The sequence below is a fragment of the Erpetoichthys calabaricus genome, chromosome 14 (genome assembly GCF_900747795.2).
Source record: "Erpetoichthys calabaricus chromosome 14, fErpCal1.3, whole genome shotgun sequence".
In the NCBI taxonomy this organism is placed as follows: Eukaryota; Metazoa; Chordata; class Cladistia; order Polypteriformes; family Polypteridae; genus Erpetoichthys; species Erpetoichthys calabaricus.
Window position 1 is genome coordinate 10,990,103 of NC_041407.2, and position 22,398 is coordinate 11,012,500.

General features: G+C 41.7%; 1 protein-coding gene across 1 annotated transcript in view; it reads left to right on the forward strand.

Annotated features, from left to right (window-relative positions):
- The window catches only part of jmjd6 (jumonji domain containing 6, arginine demethylase and lysine hydroxylase), a 42,860-nt gene that overhangs the window by 1,889 nt on the left and 18,573 nt on the right, over positions 1 to 22,398 (forward strand). Inside the window, exons 2-3 of the mRNA XM_028819174.2 lie at positions 5,903 to 6,291; positions 19,633 to 19,919. Coding sequence (XP_028675007.1) covers positions 5,903 to 6,291; positions 19,633 to 19,919 — 676 coding nt within the window. The remainder of the gene's footprint in view (positions 1 to 5,902; positions 6,292 to 19,632; positions 19,920 to 22,398) is intronic.

The following is a 22,398-nucleotide window of genomic DNA, read 5'->3' on the forward strand; positions in this document are numbered from 1 at the left end:
TGAGATTTGATGTCCCATAGAGATGGCATCTTCATCAGCAGAGTGGAGTTGTCTAAAAGGAGCAGAGGGTTTCCAGAGTGTCTCCATACATGTAGGTGCTGACCTGTTTAACTACTCGGTTGGCAAGCATTGAGTATTTGAACTTAATATGTGCTGCCACAGGGAGCCAATGCAGTGATCTAAGAAGAGGAGACACATGTGGACATGCGCCTGCCTTGGCCGATTCAACACCTGATGTTCTGCTGCATTTTGAATCGTCTGCAGTGGCTTTGTGACACACACCGGTGCCTCTGCCAGAAGAACGTTGAAGTAGTCCAGACATGACAAGTCCAAAGCCTGGACCAGGAGCTGTCTTATGAGTTATCTTAATTTTATATTATGTGGATTATTCCACACCACAATAATTGATGCATTTTAAATACATATAAATTTGAAGTATTCATGTGGAGTTGTTCCACTGGATATGGGATGAAGCATTTTGGAAGATGTTACCTGCTTATACTAATATGAAAGCAACTGGCTTCTCCATTTTTACGAAGTTCTTTGAAAACAGCCATTCAAGCAGTCAACCTTTCTGTCTTCTACATGTAATAGTGATGATATGAAACAATTTATAGAAACCATAGTCCACCAGAGGAAAGTCACTTATTTAAACAGTAATACTGAATTATTTTACAAAGTGCAAACTGTTAGATAAGTTCAAGACCCTGCACTGTATGCCCAATATACTCAGTTAAAGAAATATTATTCCAGTTTCATTTACCGTATCAGGCTGATTTCAAGAAGAGTAATAAAAAGTGTGCATTCCATTATCACATTTGCAAATTGAGAAGTACAAAAAAATGAACAATGCCCAAGTGAATTAAATTTAACACTTGACCAGCTTGAATCTACACTTGAAAGGTTTTTACTGCAAGTTTCAAAAAATGTACTTTACAGATCAAGCACAGTTAATAAAAAAAAGCTGCTATATTAAGAACATTAGAAAATAAATGCAAAAATAACAGTGCAGCATAAGTTTGTTAGAATGTATATGGAAGGAAGCTTATTTGGTCATTTCGGGTTTCAAAGCTAGCAATTTGGGACAATGTGGTGAACGTTGTTACTGTGTCTCATTATCTCAAATAATATTTGGAAATGTTTAAACGTTTTTCACGTAGTTAGCAAAACCTGTAGATTTGTGTCTGGAAGGGAGAACCCCAGGAACAAATTTAGGAGAGACTTGGGGCGGCAAAGCACCTCTAATTACCTTCATTTTAAAGTGCTTTATAATAGGTTTGATTTTTAAATTAAATTTAAGATCATTTAGGTTCGATTAAAATGATCAACTGAGGGCTTTATTGCTGGAATTTTTATCACGTAAAAACGCTAACGTTGTATATTTCAGGATTGTTCAAAATAGAATTATGCATAACTGCAGGATTTTCTATAAAATCCATATTTTTCCTAATTATTTTATTATAAACAGAAGAGTAGGACAAACTCGATTTACAAACTGACAAGGTTTATTATGTGCCTCGTTCGACACAGTGGACTCGTGCCCCAGCCTTGCTGCTGCGCTCCCCTCCATAGGCACGTCCTGCACGTAGAGAGCTGTAGCGCTGCACCTCCGCAGAGCTCCGCTAGAGGCCGCCGTCTCCTCCACTTATATAATATTCGCAGTAGGTCAGTTTTGTTCAAACTCGCTATTGAAATAACAAAACATCTACTAAAGATGGATGGATGCTTTACGAGGTAGAGCTTCAAGAGAACCTTTCAGATCGTGTCGTTTCCAACAGGACCATAAACCTGTTTTATTTTTACATTTTTTAAAGGAGTGAAGCCACCAGAACCTTTTAAGAGATTTTTAATTTTTTTAGGGCATTTAGAAAGCTGCACTTTTTAGGGTTACACCCGTTTAATATTTTAGATAGATAAATTGAATATTTGTCAAGTATATATTTAAAAAAAAAAACAAAACAATAAATGAAGTTCCAGATATAATTTTGTTAGATGTTATTAAAGCCATGGACCGACCAACCATCAGGGCATTGTGGGTTTGTGCCCAGGGGCCTCACAATCCTCAAACCTGTGCAGTGAAATCACCAAGGGGGACACACACCCCCCACTCGATGAAATGAAATGGCTTGGGTGATCTCTATGCCGAAAATCACCAAGCGGGAACTCGATTAAATTATCTGGAGTTCGAAATCACAGAGGGTGCGAAACAACCACCCGTTGAATGAAACGATCGGGTGCCTAAATCACCAAGAGAGAATGATAGATAGATACTTTATTAATCCCCAAGGGGAAATTCACAAAAAAAAAACTGCATTCTCTGTAGGTCCTGACATTTTTCACCAGCACAGCCAGTTTGTCGATCTTATTTGGTAGTGAGTTCACATTTCCCAGGATCACAGAAGGCAACGAAGGCTTGTATCGCCACTTCCTCGCTAGCCGCTTAGCCTTTAGCTTAGCACCAGCTCTGCTGCCACGATACCACCTTCTTACCTCGTCGGGTAAATAGGGAACTACACCTGCACGGGCCTTTGTTCTCAGCGCTTGAAGTTGACTACCTGAATAGACGAGTCTCGGCGTGTAACAATCCATTTCCAAGTAGTGAAAAGTGTCCAAGAAACGAATCCACATAAAAGAAAGTGGTAGAAAAATAGAGAAAAGGTAGAAATAGAAAGTCGTACACGGAGCTGCTGGAAAGGCTGCCACTCGCGGCGGTGCCTGAGTCATCCATGACACTCAAGTCTCTGCTGGAGTAGAGGTTCCGTCAAGGTGTTCATTTGCTGCATTGTCTAAAGTATGTGCAGCTAAGGCGCTATATTCATTAAGTCACCAAGGGGCCTGTAGGGGTCTTAAACTGGCCTTGCTCAAAGCATATTTGTTTAAGTAATACATGCTTCATTGTTATGTTTGAAGAAATACAACCTGCCAGGTTGCTTCACCAGTTTTTGTTTGTATCTATTTATAATTGTTAATAAGTGCAAGAGTCTAGACACTTTTCAGTTGGCATCTATGTTTCATCACCAGAAATGGCCATTTTACTGTCCTGTAACGGTTAATTGCTTCGAAACACAAAACAATGACTGAAACCATATTTTCTATCAATAGCTTCCCATGTACAGCATATTAGCATTACTGGCAGTACGTTATGTAATCCTGTGAAAGGTGGGCTAGGCTTTCATCTTCTGCCACCCTGCATTCAAATAAGCTGCTTACATGGATTGTCTATGGGAGAAGGACATGCGGGATGAGTGACTTGCTCAGCCACTTGACTTTGAACAGCTCTGAGGAGGACGGGCCAGCTTGCCAATCCAATTCTCCTCAGTTTTCCAAATTGACACGAAGCAAACTTTTCAGGGTCCTTAAGGTCCTGCTCTCTACTGCACAAACTGGTCATTTATTCCATGTGTATTCATTCAGTGTAGGTGATCATACCACCGTGACGAATCTTGGCAACACTGTTTTTTGATTCCTCCCAAGATTTAGAGGCATCTGGGACATTTGGTTTGTAAGACAGAAGTTTCCTACTTCCGTCCGGCAGCGTTTTCCCATGTCTACTTGTTACTATCTTTTACATGTCCATACTTTCATCACATCCCATAGTGACTTCAGTACCACCCAAGCTGTGTTACCTTGCTACTAGAGTCCACTTCCACACGTAATGCCTGTTCTCTTCAGCCTTCACTGGCTTTCTGTGTTTTCCAGGCACTAATTTAAAATCACGTTACTAGCCCTTTAAATGACTTTTTGTTTAACCACACACTGTGACTACCAGTACCACTACAGTCCTGACTGCACACTCGGTCCATTGATGCTGGCTGTCTTGTTGTGCCCCAAAGTAACCAATGGGCCGTTTTCAGCTCTATTGATCCCAGACTATGGAGCGGCCTCCGTAAAGTTCTACCGATGTCAAAAAAAAAAAAAACCAAACTTAAAACACATCCGTTCAGCACAGCAATGAGTGAACGCTGGTCCTCTTACCCTTTCTCTCAGTTCTCCTCCCGCTGTTCATGTCCATTTTATGGTACTCTATATCACAAATTGTATTTATTGTATTTATTCATTGTCTTCTAGAACAGAGTGGTGCGGTGGCTGTAAGGCTAGGGATATGCACTGGTAATCGGAAGGTTGCTGGTTCGAATCCCATATACGCCAACAGGGACTCTACTCTGTTCAAGGCCCTAAACTTACAATTGCTCCGTCCTGGGTATGATGTTAATCTGCATCCATGCCCTGTATGTTGGCCCTCCAACCTGCAGGGAAAAACTTGCGGGTTGATGGCAGAATTGGCACTCGAGCCACCAGAAGAAACCTCACGCTGTTCCACTCCATCTGAACTGGTGTGGTGCTGAGGTGTCACCCATTGGCATGGCCGCACTCGGGACCTAATCTGGGATCCTGAGTTGGTTTGTCGTCTGGTGGGTGTATCAGCGCCTGCTCCTAACTTCTCTCTCTCTCTCTCTCTTCTAGAACTGCATATTTAATTACTGTTTATTTTGTCACATTAACCCATAATTTAATGTCTTTGTCTTTTATTTGAGGTTTGAAAGTTTGATACCGGTCGGCTTGATAGTGCAGCGGCTAGTGCTGCTGAGTCATGGTCATGGCGTCCTTTATTTGAGTCCGGCGTCTGGAAGTTGTCCATGTGGAGTGTTTATGTTCTTTTCAGGCTCTTGTACTTTTTCCCCACTTCCCCATATTTTGGCCTTTAAGCTGAACATTTCTCTAGGGGTGCTGTACAATGGCTCATCCTGCACTCTGACTCCCAAAAGGTCATGAGTAAAGATGTTTTCCCCTCGGGGATTAATAAAGTATGTCAAATCAAAATCAAATCCCCAAAGACGTGCAGTTTAATTTGATTGCCAGTTACAGTTTGGGCCCCAGCATGAATGTGATAACTTGTGTGAGGGACAGGGCCGGGCTGCCTCCATATTGGAAGGACCGGGAAAGGGAGAGCAAGTACAGGGCATTATCTCCCCCGGATCGCTAGATTGCAGCAGCACAGTTTCCTGCAAGGCATCATGGGAAATGGAGTTCTTTTTGGGTGCCTCCAGGGGGTGCTGCAGCGACTGGGGAGCCCAACCTTGTGGGGTTCTGGCCTTACCAGCAGTGCTCCTAGGCCAAGAATTCGGGACTCCAGAAGTACGCCCGAGGATTTCTTAAAAGGAGCTGCCTGCCACAACTCCGAGTATCCCAGTCAGGTGGGAGTAGACAAAGCTTGCCTGGGAAGTGTAGAGGAGGAGAAACGAAAAACAGAGAGAGTGAAAAGATTTGTGTTTATTGCACTTTTGGAACCTTTTGTGGAAGACAGAGCGGTTGGCAGCATGCGCTGATAGAGCACTGCTGCACCCACAACACGACCGACTACCTGGATTGGGACTCTGGTGCAGTAGGTGACATCTCAGCACCACACTGGACCAGTGGGAGGTTGTGTGAAAGTCAACCATCTTTATTTTAACTGGATTTGCGTCTGTGGGAATGGGTAATCTCTGGTGTCCTGGCGTCCAGTCCAGTGCTGTTTTTTGCCTTATGCCCATTGTAGGAAGTATAATGTCTAGCATAATGACCCTGTTTTGGATTAAGTGGGCTTCAGAATGATCGACTGACAGCTTTGCTGCTACTTGTTAAGCAGGGATGTTCAGTGCTCTAGCTTAGTGCTTGTACACATTTCTGAAGTGCTTTCCATTTGGGGAGAATTCTATAGAAGTGAAATGTATTATTTATTATTGTGTTTATTGATTCATGATAATACGGAGCAGGTGGATGGCCTTCAGCTAACTGTAGAGAAGGTTGACTTTTTTGACACTGATCTTTTCCTGCTGTACCCTTTTGAATATTTGTGAAATGCTTTGGATGGTTGGGATGTAATATAAGGAAAAATGACTTATTATTGTGTTTATTAATTCAGGATAATGTGGAGCGAGTGGATGGCCTTCAGCTCACCGTAGAAGAGTTTGTTGAGCGCTTTGAAAAACCGTATAAACCCGTGGTGCTGCTTAACTGTCAGGATAACTGGCCAGCTCTGGAGAAGTGGACACTGGAGAGACTCAAGCGCAAGTATCGCAACCAGAAATTCAAGTGTGGGGAGGACAACGATGGGTACTCTGTAAAGATGAAAATGAAGTACTATGTAGAGTACATGGAGACAACTCATGATGACAGCCCCCTCTACATCTTCGACAGTAGTTACGGTGAGCACGCCAAGCGCAGGAAACTACTGGAGGATTACGAGGTGCCCATTTTCTTCAGGGATGACCTCTTTCAGTTTGCTGGTGAGAAGCGCAGACCGCCATACAGGTACAGTACTGGGGAGTCGGGGCTGCTTGATGCTTTTTTTTTTTTTTAGGGTTTTAAGAAATTAATTTTTTTGTAATGGTTGCTGGCATTTTTGATACATCGTCTTTGTGTTTTCTGTAATTGTCAGTTCCTTTTGTTGTGTAGGCTCTTCAAATTTTTTTTGTGTGTGTTTTCTGATCAGCTTTTTTACTTTCTCGTGTACGAAGTATAGGAAAGTATTGTAAAAGATTCAAAGATTCAATGTCGAGATTTTGATGAATCTCGATGTTTTAGACCTCCCTGACTTTGTCGTATATGAAGTATAGGGAAAGTATTGGAATCCTTCAAAAAGTCCATTTCGAGATTTTGATGAATCTCGAGTAGTGGTGGGCGGTATACCGGTTCATACCGAAAACCGTTTTTAATTTTTTTTATGATATGGATTTTTCTTATACCGCAACACCGGTTTAAATTGCCTAAATGACGTTCGGAACGTGGCGCAGCGGGAAACTGTTCAAGTGGGGACCTTTTTCACTGCTACACCGCTAAACACAGATTTGTTGCACTAGGGCTCTTTTTCACTGCTACACCACCAAATAGTGGGCGGTAGCATAGGTATGCCGTGCGGTGAAAATGGACAGAGAGCCGAAAAAAAGCAGTCACATCTGTCGCCTGGAGATGCTTTAATTTTAAAAGGCGAGATGTGTAAATACTGTTTCTATACTACTGGATAATACTGCAAGCCAAGTTGTACTTGTTTTTGTACTTGCTAGTGTATGTTTTTCTTGTATTGATCCTGCGATGTGGTGGCGACTTGTTCAGAGATGGGCGCAACTCTGAATGGATGGCATAATTAAACATATATAACGAAGATATTTTTAAAGTTCTGAACACTCCGTCGGCTAAGTTAATAACTAGTTTTAATTCCACAAAGACGTTTATCTGTGCGGTGATTGCTGCAGGTGCCTGCTCTTAGTGCGGAAGAAGTCAGTTTAAGAAGTGTAGTGATTAACGACTGGGTCGGGGAACACTTAACACAAAGTATTTGATGTGCTGCATTAACTTGTGACGGGGTTTGAGAAAATCTAGTAAATTAAACATTGATTTTAGGATGAAGTTTAGTTTACAACATTCTACTTTAATTATAAAATGAACTATGAGAATAAAGTGGAAATGTCGACTTTAATCTTGACATAGTCAACATGTCGAATTTATTCTCGACATATAGTTTGTTTTTTTCTTCCGTGTCCATATTTTTTTTTTCTTCACTGTGGCCCTAATGCGCTTCCATAGGGCTATACCACAAACAGCATTATAAATGCAAGTTGCAGTTTTTATTATTTATGTATATAGCTTAGCTTGAAGCAAGGTCCATATTAATGCAGTTTGCCTAAATGATGGTACAGTTGGTAAGATGTCATCACCAAGTTGCACTTGTTTTATTTTATTTTAATTTGGTGAATACTGTGTAATGCACCTGGGCTTGAAGCCTTGAAGTAATGGTGCAACTATCAGTAATACTACTATTATTTATTTTATTGTTATTATTTATTAGTTTAAATATTATGCAGTTTAATGATGGTAAAATTGTTTAAAAAGTCACTTTAACGTGTCAGTGGACAGAGATTGTTAACATTAACAGAAAGTGTAGTTGGTTTACAAAAAGTATTTACTATTTATTCCTTTTCTAAGACGTGTTCAGTGCAATCCAACTTTTGACAAACACCTCTGGATATTTTACTAAGTCTAAATGCCTCTTTGGATGGTTGAAAATATGTTGTCAAAATCATAGTTTAAGCTTTTGCAAATGTGATTCCTTCTCTTTAGTGCCACCCCCTTGAAAACTATCACTTTATGGGGCCATGCAAACCTGGATTAATACTTGTGTGCACATTAAAATGTCTTTTTGTACGATGTACAATTCTCATAACAGTCTAATAGGTTATTCTTAGCCAGTCTACTGCAGTAATTGCAGTGGAAAATGTGGTTAACATCCACTCATGCATGGGGAAAAAAATACCGTTGAATACCGTGAAACCGGCAGAATTTAGAAAAATACCGTGATATAGAATTTGGGTCATACCGCCCACCTCTAATCTCAAGATTTTAGTCCTCCCCGAGTCTGAAAATACCATTTTTGGAATTCTGTCTGTCTGCATGTGTGTGTGTGAACACGATAACTTGAGTACGCTTTCACTTCGGTCAACCAAAATGTGCATACAAGTATTAGGTACAAAGCGTAGATTTCTATCAACTTTTGGGTGATTTCCGTTAACAGGAAGCGGTACTTTACCTTTTATTCATGCAGCGGCACAGTCTGATTTATTCAGCTTTACTTTAATAATATATTGAGCAATTGATATAAATTTGATTTGTTGTTGTTTGTTTCTTTAATGTACATAATATAAAAATATAATCATTGTCTGTTATAAATTTGATTTGTTGTTGTTGGTTCTTTAACGTACATAATATAAAAATACAAGTAAGCCCGCGAATTGGAAATCCAAGAATGGCAATCAGTTTCTGTTCCGTCCGATATTTGGATGGATGACATATCATGGAGGGTGGGTGCGTCTGGGGAAATGTCATTTAATTCAATACGCATATCTGTACTAAAGCGGTCTTGTTTTGTGGAGATGTGATTCTGTTGCCTTTGCTGACACCGACTGCTGGCAGGGTGGAGCAGAGCAAGTTTAGTTCACAGGTTGTGGTGTTCGTGTGTCAGCCACTGAGTCGGGGAAGCCGCTGGGTTTGAGTCTGTGACCGTTATGTGATCTATATTACTGGCACAGTGGATTAGAGCAAGTGTAGTGGACAGGTTGTGTTGTTTGGGCGCCACGTACTGCCTCTGGGAAGCCGCTGCGTTTGACTCTGGGGCGTGCGCCACGGCACAATAGGCGCCTCGGTGGGAAGCTGCCGCATGATGAAATATCATGGAGGGTATATGTGGTGGTGTGGGCGGTCGTGTCCGGGCGGCTGTACAACCTGCCGTGCACGCTTTACCTCAGGTGTAGTCCACAGGTCGTAGGCATGGTAAAGTTTCCATTTCATTCAATAACCCTATTTGAACTAAAGAGGTTTCTTTGTGTGGGCGCCTTCGTTCATTGTTTGTATCCATGACTGTACAGGTTGTGTTGTCTGGGCGCCACCTACTGACTTTGGGAAGCTGCTGAGTTTGACTCTGGGGTGGGCGCCACGGCGCAGCACGTTGTGTTATTTGGTTTTGGGCGCCACCTACTGACTCTGGGGAGCCGCTGCGTTTGACTCTGGGGCGGGCGCCGCCACGTTTTGGGATGCCGCTGCGTTTGACTCTGGACTCTGGGGTGGGCGCCAAGGCCGCAGTGCGCATGCGCTTCGGTGCGTCCACCGTGCATAAATTAACTGTGGTTTAGTAAGACAGATAATCATTGTCTCTTATAAATTTGATTTGTTGTTGTTGGTTCTTTAATGTACATAATATAAAAATATAATCATTGTCTTGCGGTTTACTCGTGAAATATCCATCCCCATATCTGAGTATACGAGAAAGTCGAGGGGAGACCACTCACGATTTTTTTGCTTTGCGTCTTCTCCCACCTTTACTTTTTGTCTATGGGGGAGGAACAAAAGCTTCAGACTCGTCAAAAATTTCAATCTCCTGTTTTCGACGGATCTTGACGTTTTAGGGTCCCCTGATACCGAAAACATCGATATCTTAATGATGAGTGTGTGTCTGTGTGTCACAAAATATCAAACTCTAAACTTATGCCTGTTATGAGATGATGATGTGCTGATTCGTTTTTTGTGCCAAATCGTGCAAGAGAAAGGGGCACTGTAGAGGAACCCTTGAATATCATAATTCTGTAATTAATTAGGAATTCTTCTCGTTAATTGCTATCGTAATGATCGATTTTTTTATGATCAGAAAGATCAACATCAGAGTGGTAAATAAAATGTTAGAGAATAGTTCGGGTAACTTGGTTCCGAGGGTGTACAGCCTACTGACACTCGCATCCAAATTTTTTTCCATAGAATTAAAATGAAATAATCAAAAATAAATGTATAGGTAAAATGCCCTCCATAATGTTGGGGAGAAAGAGACATTTTTCCTTGATTTACCCCTCTGCTCCTCATTTTAAAATTACAAATCAAACAATTCAGACATGATTAAAGGACATATTGGAGAATTTAATTTAAGAGTTTATGCGTTTATTTTGGGCTAACCATGTAGAAGTTACAGCACTATATATTTAAACAGCACTGTAACTGAATAAAATACACCCTATTTGTGTTACCCCCCCTCTTCCAATACTTAGTATCAACAAGAGATTCAAATGTTAAATTATGGACACTTTCATACTTTTATTTTTTTCTGTGTCATTTCTGCAGCTGCATAACACAGCTTATCCACCGCATGCCAATAACATTTCTATTCTGTGGTTCCTGTGACACATAAAAAAGAAAAAAAATAGTGACATACAGCTTATGTAGATGAATGAAAACACAGCTTTTTACGTATATTTTTTTTCTGCAGGAAAACACCCACCAGTGAAAGTCTGCCATTTTTCTTTCCTTTGCAACCTCTTTCTCGTTTCCTGCAGGCTTAGCGCAGACACACACACACACACACACTGTGGCACGGTGAAGAAGTGTATCCAAAATCAAGTTTATCTCCTATGCATTTTTAGGACTGCTGGCACCATGATGGCCATCGTAACTGGCAAAGTAGGCATTGTACTACCAGATCAACCACAGGACACATTTGATAGATAGTACTTTATTTGTCCCAAAGGGGAAATTTAGCTTTTCACAGAAGTTCCAGAATTACTATAACAAACAGCAACAACTTCCCTCAAATGCATACACAAAGAATTACCGTATATACTCCCATATAAGCTGGGTCTTGATACCTGAAAAATCAGTCATAAAATCAGACTCTGACTTATACGCCCGTTCAAAAATGCGACACTTCAATTTTTTTTTTTTATTTAAGCTAAGGGGCTTTGTTCACCCACCCCCAACAACCCCACCCCCATGGCCAGCGTTACACGCCGTTGTAAAAAGGGGGGCTGAACGCAGCTCAAGGAGACGTGGTCGCTCCTCCGAAACCCCCTCTTAAACGGTGATACAATGGGAAATTGTTTTTTTAACCTCCTCTTTGCTTGATCATCTGCTGGCTTGCTGCTGCTGCTGCCATGGCACGTGCTCAGCATTCTGTGTGGTGCTTCGAATGTTTAAAAGCCTGTACAGCATCTGTCCTTTTGTCTCAATGCCTTGTCTCTCTTCTCCCCCAGACATCCTCAAGCACCGTGCGATCTCTTTTCGCTGTTCCGTTATTTCACCGAGTAATATTTTTCGTTTGTTTGCGCCAATGCGGTCGTTACTCTCATTTTTTTTTTTTTTTTTTTTTGAGACTTTCGAATTTTCCTACTTCCATTATCTCTAACCTGCTCTGTATGTGTATCACAGGACTTGCTTCCAAAGGTTGTAAGTATGACGTGACTTGACTTTCTTGTGGGACGTGAAAGTGTCTCTCTGTCTCTTTTCAAAAGATCTCTCTTAAAAAGATCTCGTCTCGCTCCAGGAAAAAAGTCTCGTTTCGTCGCAAGATTTTTTTCTCCTCCTATCTCACATCAATTTCTCAGACGCATCGAATTTTGTTGCAGCATCTCAGTTACCAATTTCTTTTGCCACTTCAACAACGTTTAATTTAAAACCAGCTTCATATTTTCTTCTAATCGAACACTCCATCGTGGATAAGGGATGCTCTTACGATAAAGGTGTATGAGGGTTTGAGATACAAAAAACACAAAACAGTGCGAACGTCAGTTCAGAACAGTTTGGGTATTACCGTGTGGTCACGTAAGCACAATACATAGAAAAAAAAATAAAGGCTGTGTGCTCCGTGGTTACTCTCTCAGCTGGGCGTAAGCATAGCATAATCTCTTGGACCAATAGCGTGAGTTTTCCACATTCGACTTATACGACCGACGTTATAAAATACCAGAAATTATACATTAAAATCAAGTCCCGACTTATCCGCGAGTATATCAATCAATCAAAGTGAATTTTATTGTCATCTCAACCATATACAAGTATACAGATAGGCGAAATTACGAAGCTCGGGGTCCACAGTGTAACAACGTGACGTGCAAATAATAAATTAAAAATAGAATTTAAATTTTAATTTAAAATTAAAACACAAGACATTGTGCAAAGACAAGACAAAGAAGTAGCTGCAATATTGATGTGTAAGATATGTAATATAACAAATAAATAATACAGTGCATCCGGAAAGTATTCCCAGCGCATCACTTTTTCCACATTTTGTTATGTTACAGCCTTATTCCAAAATGGATTCAATTCATTTTTTTCCTCAGAATTCTACACACAACACCCCATAATGACAACGTGAAAAAAGTTTACTTGAGATTTTTGCAAATTTATTAAAAATAAAAAAACTGAGAAAGCACATGTACATAAGTATTCACAGCCTTTGCCATGAAGCTCAAAATTGAGCTCAGGTGCATCCTGTTTCCCCTGATCATCCTTGAGATGTTTCTGCAGCTTCATTGGAGTCCACCTTGTGGTAAATTCAGTTGACTGAACATGATTTGGAAAGGCACACACCTGTCTATATAAGGTCCTACAGTTGACAGTTCATGTCAGAGCACAAACCAAGCATGAAGTCAAAGGAATTGTCTGTAGACCTCCGAGACAGGATTGTCTCGAGGCACAAATCTGGGGAAGGTTACAGAACAATTTCTGCTGCTTTGAAGGTCCCAATGAGCACAGTGGCCTCCATCATCCGTAAGTGGAGGAAGTTCGAAACCACCAGGACTCTTCCTAGAGCTGGCCGGCCATCTAAACTGAGCGATCGGGGGAGAAGGGCCAGAGTCAGGGAGGTGACCAAGAACCCGATGGTCACTCTGTCAGAGCTCCAGAGGTCCTCTGTGGAGAGAGGAGAACCTTCCAGAAGGACAACCATCTCTGCAGCAATCCACCAATCAGGCCTGTATGGTAGAGTGGCCAGACGGAAGCCACTCCTTAGTAAAAGGCACATGGCAGCCCGCCTGGAGTTTGCCAAAAGGCACCTGAAGGACTCTCAGACCATGAGAAAGAAAATTCTCTGGTCTGATGAGACAAAGATTGAACTCTTTGGTGTGAATGCCAGGCGTCACGTTTGGAGGAAACCAGGCACCGCTCATCACCAGGCCAATACCATCCCTACAGTGAAGCATGGTGGTGGCAGCATCATGCTGTGGGGATGTTTTTCAGCGGCAGGGACTGGGAGACTAGTCAGGATAAAGGGAAAGATGACTGCAGCAATGTACAGAGACATCCTGGATGAAAACCTGCTCCAGAGCGCTCTTGACCTCAGACTGGGGCGACGGTTCATCTTTCAGCAGGACAACGACCCTAAGCACACAGCCAAGATATCAAAGGAGTGGCTTCAGGACAACTCTGTGAATGTCCTTGAGTGGCCCAGCCAGAGCCCAGACTTGAATCCAATTGAACATCTCTGGAGAGATCTTAAAATGGCTGTGCACCGACGCTTCCCATCCAACCTGATGGAGCTTGAGAGGTGCTGCAAAGAGGAATGGGCGAAACTGGCCAAAGATAGGTGTGCCAAGCTTGTGCCATCATATTCAAAAAGACTTGAGGCTGGAATTGCTGCCAAAGGTGCATCGACAAAGTATTGAGCAAAGGCTGTGAATACTTATGTACATGGGATTTCTTAGTTTTATTTTTAATAAATTTGCAAAAACCTCAAGTAAACTTTATTCACGTTGTCATTATGGGGTGTTGTGTATAGAATTCTGAGGAAAAAAATGAGTTTAATTCATTTTGGAATAAGGCGGTAATGTAACAAAAGGTGGAAAAAGTGATGCGCTGTGAATACTTTCCGGATGCACTGTAAATAATAGATATAGATAATACAGAAATGATCAGTGTATGATAATAGTTGTTTAAGACGTGTAAACAATGACAGGTCAGAATGTTTCACAGCAGAAGGTACAAAAAAGAAGAAAACTTCTGATATAATTGAAGTTAAGAGTCGCAGTAAGGAATTATAAAGGCGTATTGCAGTAGGTAGGGAGGAGCTCCATTAGCGTTTCTTGACAGACTTCCATTGGCTGAAAGCTCTTGATGTTGATGTGTCAGAGAGAGGATATGCAGCATTGTTCATAATGGTGCACAGTTTTGTCTTTGTTCTCTCCTTTTTTTATTACCACTAGGATGTTCAGAATGTTACCATAAACCAGCCTGCCTTTTTACTTTACTTCTTGTTTTGGTTGGCCTCCCTTGAAGTTTTAGGACAAGAAAGCATGTCACGACCTGCATTGAAGGAACACAGTCTCCTAAGAAGAGTTGGCTCTGCTCTTTGTTCTGCAGCTCCTCTGTGTTACTAGACCAGTCCCACCAGTCACTGATGTGCAGTGTGTTTAATGAAGGGAAAATGTCTGGTTAGGGTTTTGTTTAAATTTCATATTTTTATTCCCAGGTAGCGTGTAGCATAAAGGTACACCTGTGGAAATAAATGCATTGAATATGCGGACAGTAATAAGCACACAACGGAAACTTTAGTTTGGAGAGGCGGCGTACAGAATACAGAGTTTAAAGCTGATACAGATATGTGTGTTTATTACTGTACTAGCCGTGTAAGCCCGTGCTGTCCTAGAAACTATTGAAATTGTCAGAAAAAATTGAAATGCAGAGATGTCAGGTAATTGAAAGGAACTCCCCTGGGCGTGTCTCTTCTAGGAGGATTCGTTTTGCCGACGTGCGCGCCTCGCTTGTGTATTAGCGGCGGAGGAAAAGTAAAAGGGATATTGTTTTGCCGAAGTTGGCGGCTGAGCGACTTTGTCTTTCTTCTGAGGTTTTGTTTTGCGGACGTGCTGTGGCCTCACTTGTGTTATTAGCGGCTAAGTGAGTTTTATGTTTCCTCGGAGGTGGAGACCTTACCCCGACTCCACCTCTCACTGCAGGGTCGGACAGACAGACACACTTCCACACGTAGACGTTTATATATAAGATTACTACATTCATTTTTGTACTACATTTTGGTGTATAAACATGTGTGCCATTTCCTCCATCTCTTTTTTGTTCAGCAAAATGTATATTTCTTTTGGTATTTATCGCCAGTTTTTACACACGGCCAAGCTTATGTTACTTGGTTTGGAGCAGGGGTCTCCAACTCCAGTCCTGGAGAGCTACTGTGGCTGCAAGTTTTCATTCTAACTCTTTTCTTGATGAGTAATCAGTATTTGCTGCTAATTAACTATTTCCCTTTATTTTAATTGACTTTTCTTTGAGACTCTGACTGCTGAATTGATTCTTTTTCCTTCAACGGTACCTAAACATACATGTGATGTGAAGTGAGCCAACAGATGACCAACTAAGTTGGGGCCTCAAACTCCAACCAACTTCACTTCATTCAGTTCCTTAATTTGATGCCAATTCCTGTTGCTAATTAAACCTGTTATTTAATTTCGTGGCGCTCATTCTGCCATGGCAGACATTTCCAAAACTGTTGATTTTCTTTTTTAAGAGCGCGGTCGGTCAAAATGTTTTGTGGACCTGAGCAGATCAACATTACTGAACCCTTCACCTTTCTTTATTTTCAGTTATTGTGTGATGGGCGCAGGTTGTTGTTTATGTGTTGGTACATTTTGTGTCTTAATATTGTTTGGTTGCTAATTAAGGAAAAAAAGAAATAATTAAGGAGCCCGAGTCTTAAGTTGTAAATCAAATAAAGGCAGTGAGTTAATTAGCAGCAAAATCTGGTCACTAAGAAAAGGGTTAGAATGAAAACATGCAGCCACAGTAGCTCTCCAGGACCGGAGTTGGAGACCCCTCGTTTAGAGCAACATTCAGAGCAAAAGGTAACATACTGTGATATTTGCCCGGACACCACCAGTCGGAGACCACATCTTTATACAACTCTCTTCTTTATTTTCTTCTCCACAACACAACTCACAGTCCCACACAACAACACAGTGCCTCTAGCCCCAGTCACCCTTCTCCTGGGCCTTCTCTCTCCTCATCCCTGGGCCACCTGTCCTCTCTCTCCAGGAGCTTCGTCCTGCTCCTGCTCCCGACTCCAGCTCTGTGATTGGAGGGAGGCGGCCCCTCTTATCCTCACCCGGATGAGCTCCAGGTGCTCTACCTGATGTCACGTAGGAACATAGATCGACTGGTAAATTGAGAGCTTTGCCTTACGGCTTGGCTCCTTTTTCACCACGACCAACCGATGCAGAGCCCATCACTGTGGACGCCGCACCGATCCGCCTGTCGATCTCACGCTCCATTCAAAAAAATCTATCTGTAATATAGTGCCTTTTACGTCTGTCTGTCTGTCTGTCTGTCTGTCTGTCTGTCTGTCTGTCTGTCTGTCTGTCTGTCTGTCTTATCCTGCCTACTATGCTAAAATTTAAATCTATCTATCTATCTATCTATCTATCTATCTATCTATCTATCTATCTATCTATCTATCTATCTATCTATCTAACGTTTTGAATACTGAAAAGCAGGAGAAAACTAATTCTCAGTTAGATCAGATAAGCTTTAATAAACCCAAAGGGACATTTACAGTTAAATTACTCAAAATATTGCGCATAAGGAAGTATTTTGTGCTTAAATTTTATTTTTTCAGTAAGGAGCTACGGAAGCATTTCGGTGTACAAGTTTCACGTATACTGTACATTGAAGCATGTGTGCGCCTAAGCCATGTGGTCATCGTGCACAGCTTGGTGGGCTCGCATCCAATATCCTCCTTTGCACAGACTGCAGGATTTGCTGTTACAGCTAGCTAAACTAATTCTGCTGAATTTTAACCCTTTAACCGCCAACTCCCTAAATATTCCCCACGCCAGGCAAAATCTGAACAATTTTTGTTTTTTTACTTTTTTACATTTTTTTTACATTTTTTACATTTATTCAAGCAGTATTGACCACTAAATGTTGTGCAAGTTGCCAGTGTATACACGAAATCTATAAATGTAACCTGAATTCTCAGCTAAGCAAAACATCTTGATACCAAACCGTGCCCTTTTCAATGGTAGATACTGTCGAAACTGTACTGTCGAAGCGGCCCTTCCACGACAATAAACTTTCATCAACTGCAACTGACGGTCCTGGCATGTAGGGCAACTGAAATGCTTCAAATAAATGATCAATCAAAGGACGTAGCTTGAACAAGTGGTCGCGGTTTGGATCTTTCTTATCTGGCTCGTTTCTGTTGTCATTCAAATGAAAGAATTTCAGCAGCAAAGAGAATCGGTTACGTGTCATGACAGCTGCAAAAATAGGTGTTGCATACATAGGATCTGTAGACCAGTACATCTCAATATCTGGTTTTCTGATTATTCCCATCAACATCAAAATCCCAATGAATTTTTTCATTTCGTTTTCATCAGTGTCAAACCAAGCACGAACACGGGAATGTGGAGGTAAATTGGGATTTTTCTCAATAAACTGTGCTGCATACAGATTTGTCTGATGAACAAAATGTCTAATCAAATCAGGTGACACAAACAGCTCATAAAACTGCTCAGCAGTGTAATTGTTTACATCAACAATAAAGCCACACGTTCCCTCAAACGAATGCAGAAAAGGTAGTTCACCACGGGCAGCAGCCCAGCTGAGATGCTGGGGATACACCCACTCAGCGCCGTCATCCGATGCGTCTTCATTCACAATATCATGCAGCGCACGTTGCTGCTCATCACTGTCACTAAAATCTTCTTCAGAACTGCTACAATCATGATCAGAACTGTCCAAAATCGCCTGCAAAGCCTCACTTGAAGTCAGTTTACGTTTCGCCATATTCACAGCTGTTACATGCGAATCACGTCACATGACCGGCCAAAACAACCACAGACTTGTCGAAATACAACGTAGTAATAATACCCACGCCAAACCGTCAGTTATACTACTTGCCAGGCATTCATATAACCACAGGCAAATGTGCCGGATAATTCCGGCAGTATGGCGTTAGCATTAAAACAACGGTGCCGGATATATCCGGCAGAGGGCGGTGAAGGGGTTAATGAATTGTGGTGTTACTTTGAGCAAAATTAGGTCATTGTATGTGGTGTGGCGGATGGCTGGGGCTCACGCCCAGAGAGTGGAAGGACTGGGAGAGGAGCCATATCTCCCCCAGAACACAAGAGGGCAGCTGCCTTGGTGGGTGTTGAGGCCACGGGAACAGAGCTCGGAAGTGCAACCCTGTTGGGCCCCATGTTAAGGTTCTGAAGCCATGGACTGTAGCACTTCTGCCATACCAGAAAGTGCTGCCGGAACAGGAACCAGGTACACCTGGAGTGCTTCCGGGTGCCCACACCAGGAAGTGCTGCAGGAAGACTCCCCAACGAGCACCTGAAGCACATCCGGGTACAGTGTAAAAGGGGCCGCCTCACTCCATTACTCGGTGATCCCGGAGTCGGGAGGCAGAGCACAGAGCTTGCTGGGACAGGAGTGGAGGCAGCAGAAGAGAAAAGAAGGGACTGAGCAGTATTGTGGGTGATCTGTACACTGTGTGCGGTGCTGCATTGTAAAAGAAGAGAAGAAAATAAAACCGTATGTGTCTCCGGGTGTCTGTCTGTGATCTGGGCTCATCTTTCCACAGTGGCAATTTTGTTTCAGTTTAAATTAATTGTAACGTGTTCACATTCTGAAACTTCACCCTTAGGGGTTTTGAGGAAAAGATTCATTCTTAAAGGAGGGGTGGCTGGATGCAGAGTATTTTGGATGCATTTCAATCCAATTCTTTAGAAAGGAAATTCCGTCTTGTGAAACTTTGTGTATTTTCGGGCCTTCTGTGGGTTTAGATCTGGCGATTTTTATCTGTATGGTCAATTTTTTAAATAAAATAAAATATTCAGTTAAAAGTAGTAATGAAAGAATAACAAAAATTTATGGAAAGGGTTTTTATGTTTTTAATTACTTACTTGTTCACGTTCCATTGTACTGTATATAGTGAGGCAGTAAGAGTGAGGGAGGTGTCACTGTCACTATCCGTATCTTGGAGGCTTCTTATCTCACAGCTCTTAAAAACTGTCAGGCTTTTTATTATAGAAAAAGAGTGTCAAGGATTGCCATGCACGGGATGAGCTCTGATGGAAGAATCTTCTTGTTAAGAGAGTCACATTGAGAACAACAGATGTTTCCGATTTCTCTCAGATCAAGCAAAGGGTTATAGGCGACAGACTGTTATTCCACTCTCTTATTAGCTATTAGGTAAATTTCGGAAAATGAAACACAAAGACTTTTTAACCCTTAACTATAATATAACATAATTTTTTTTTTGTTCCTATCTGGGAAACCTAGTTTGATTTTAAAAGTCCAGTAATTGAGCGAATGTTCTTTTACTTTTTTTAGGTGGTTTGTTATGGGACCTTCACGCTCGGGGACAGGAATTCACATCGATCCTCTTGGCACCAGTGCATGGAATTCACTCGTTCAAGGACACAAACGCTGGTGCCTTTTTCCTACAAACACCCCCCGTGAACTCATCAAGGTAACCCGGGACGAAGGAGGTACTCAGCAGGACGAAGCCATTACCTGGTTCAGCGTTATTTACCCAAGAACTCAGCTGCCAACTTGGCCGTCCGAGTTCAGGCCCTTGGAGATTCTTCAAAAGCCAGGGGACACTGTCTTTGTACCAGGTGAGCTGGAATGAGGGTGGAAAACGTTCCGACTACAGTGCAGTGCCGGTTATGTCCTTCCATTATTGACTTTAATTCTTTGATACTTTGTTCCAGTAACTCAAACTGATGTTTCTTATAAAATATTTTAGAAGCAAAAGACCTTTAATGCACATGAGAACTGGTCACATTAATCTGTGTTTCCGTGCCATATGCAGGCACATTTGTACCTCACCGGCCCTCTGTTACTACCTTACCAGTGTGCATTCTGTAGGCTTTCTGGGTAACTGATCACATACTTTAGCTAAGTGGGATGTTGCTAACTTGACCCACTAATTGAATTTACGCTGTATCCACAGACGTCTGATATAGCAGTGATGAGGGCGCACCCCCTTTTGGGGTAAAAGGGGGAAATGTCCCCTGTCTTGGTCATATGACCATTTCCATTATGTTTTAGCATTTATAGTTGCAAACATTTTTAAATCAGTTGTTTATTGGCTATGATGAATATTACTGTTTTGCATAGTGCGAATCTAGGTAATGTGTAAAAAAAAAAAAAAAAAATTTAACTTTACCAATTTTTAATAACATGAATAATAACAGTTAAAGAAAATAAGAGATAACAAATAACAGTAAATAAACACAAAAAGCAATTTTCAATGTAAAAAATAATATGAATAAGTAAACTGGGTAACAGAGCTAAATGGAGCTGTATATTCAAAAATCATTTGTTCTTCGCATTGTCGTCTTCACACAGTAGCAGGCCGTGTGGCACATTGTCCAATTCTTGGGACTTTAAACCCTGTGGTTGTGGGGTCACTGTGTGACCACAAGTGTGTCACTTCACCTGCCAGCGTTCCATCTGGAATAACAAAACAATTGTAACCGATTTGTATCTCAAATGGTTGTAAGTTTCCTTGGATAAAGGCGTTGGGTAAATAATTAATAGTGCAGTGTGGCTAAGTGCAAATGGCTTTGGACTGTAAACCCAGAGGTTGTGGGTTCAAATCCTGTTACTGACACTTAACGACAATAAGCAAGTCACTTCACCTGCCTGGGCTTCAACTGGAAAAACAAAAGAAATGGAGCTTATTGTACCTCAAATGTTGTTAGTCACCTTGGGTAAATGGGCCCACCAAAAAATAATAATATTCTTTCTAGTTTCAAACACATTTAAAATAACTGCATCCCTGGGTGTAATGGGAGCAGGGTTAAGATGAAACAGTAAAGTAAAGGAGCAGTGGGATTCTCTTAAAAAGACACAAGTATCCTGTAAATTGGAGGTTGCGTGTTGTACATGATGTGTGTGAAACTGCTTACCATGTCACAGTTTCCTTTGTTTTGCAGAACAGGATGCTATCATGTAATTTAAATTCCTCCAACAAACCTGCATGAGAGACATGTGGTCTCAATACCAGAGAGCAGTCAGAGGTGCAAGGAACCGTTTTTTTACTGACATCATCTCAAAAAATTCTGGCAATCAACGTGTCTTATACAAAACACTGAATGCTGTCCTCTCTCCAGCTGCAACTGTTTTCTCTTCTCCCTCCAATGCTCTTTGTAATCAGATCCTTACGTTTTTTCTGGATAAGGTTACGAACATTAGATCCCAGATCTCCATTTCTTCTTCTGGCTCTGTTGATTTAGCCGTTCCTGTACACGGCTCCCTCACTAGCTTTGAACCCATTTCGCTCCCCCATCTGGAAAAAATCGTCGCCTCAATGAAGCCTTCAGGCTCTCCGGACGATGTGGTGCCGTCCAGACTGCTGAAAGATGTCTTTCCTGTGATTCGATATGATGTCTTAAAGATCATAACTAGTAGTCTATCTTCGGCTACAGTTCCTTGTGCTTTCAAACACGCAGTTGTACATCCAATCGTGAAAAAACCTGATCTTGACCCTGCCATCTTCTCCAATCTACGTCCAATTTCCAAACTACCTTTCCTGTCAAAATTACTCGAAAAAGTAGTTTATGAGCAATTAATTCACCACCTACAGGACCATCAGGTAATGGACCTTTTTCAGTCAGGCTTTAGGCCCCAACACAGCACAGAAACCGCGCATTTACGTGTCCTAAATGATGTCCTTTTGGCATTGGACTCAGGACTCTACGTGATTATGGTTCTTCTCGATTTATCTGCTGCCTTCGACACAATCGACCACGACATCATGATCTCCCGACTCGAATCCTGGGTTGGTGTATCTGGCTTAGCCCTCGACTGGTTCAGGTCATATTTCTGCAACAGGACTCTTAGAGTCATGCTAGATGATTTTTCATCTGAATCAGTCCCACTCCCATGTGGGGCCACTACTTTTTTCAATTTACATCCTGCCTTTAGGTGCAATTTTTAGAAAACATGCAATCTCGTATCACCTATATGCTGATGACTGCCAAATTTATCTCTCCCTCAAGTCAACTGACTCCACTAAACCTCTTCTCAACTGCTTATCTGACATTAAGGACTGGCTGGCTGTAAACTTCCTTCACCTGAACGATTCAA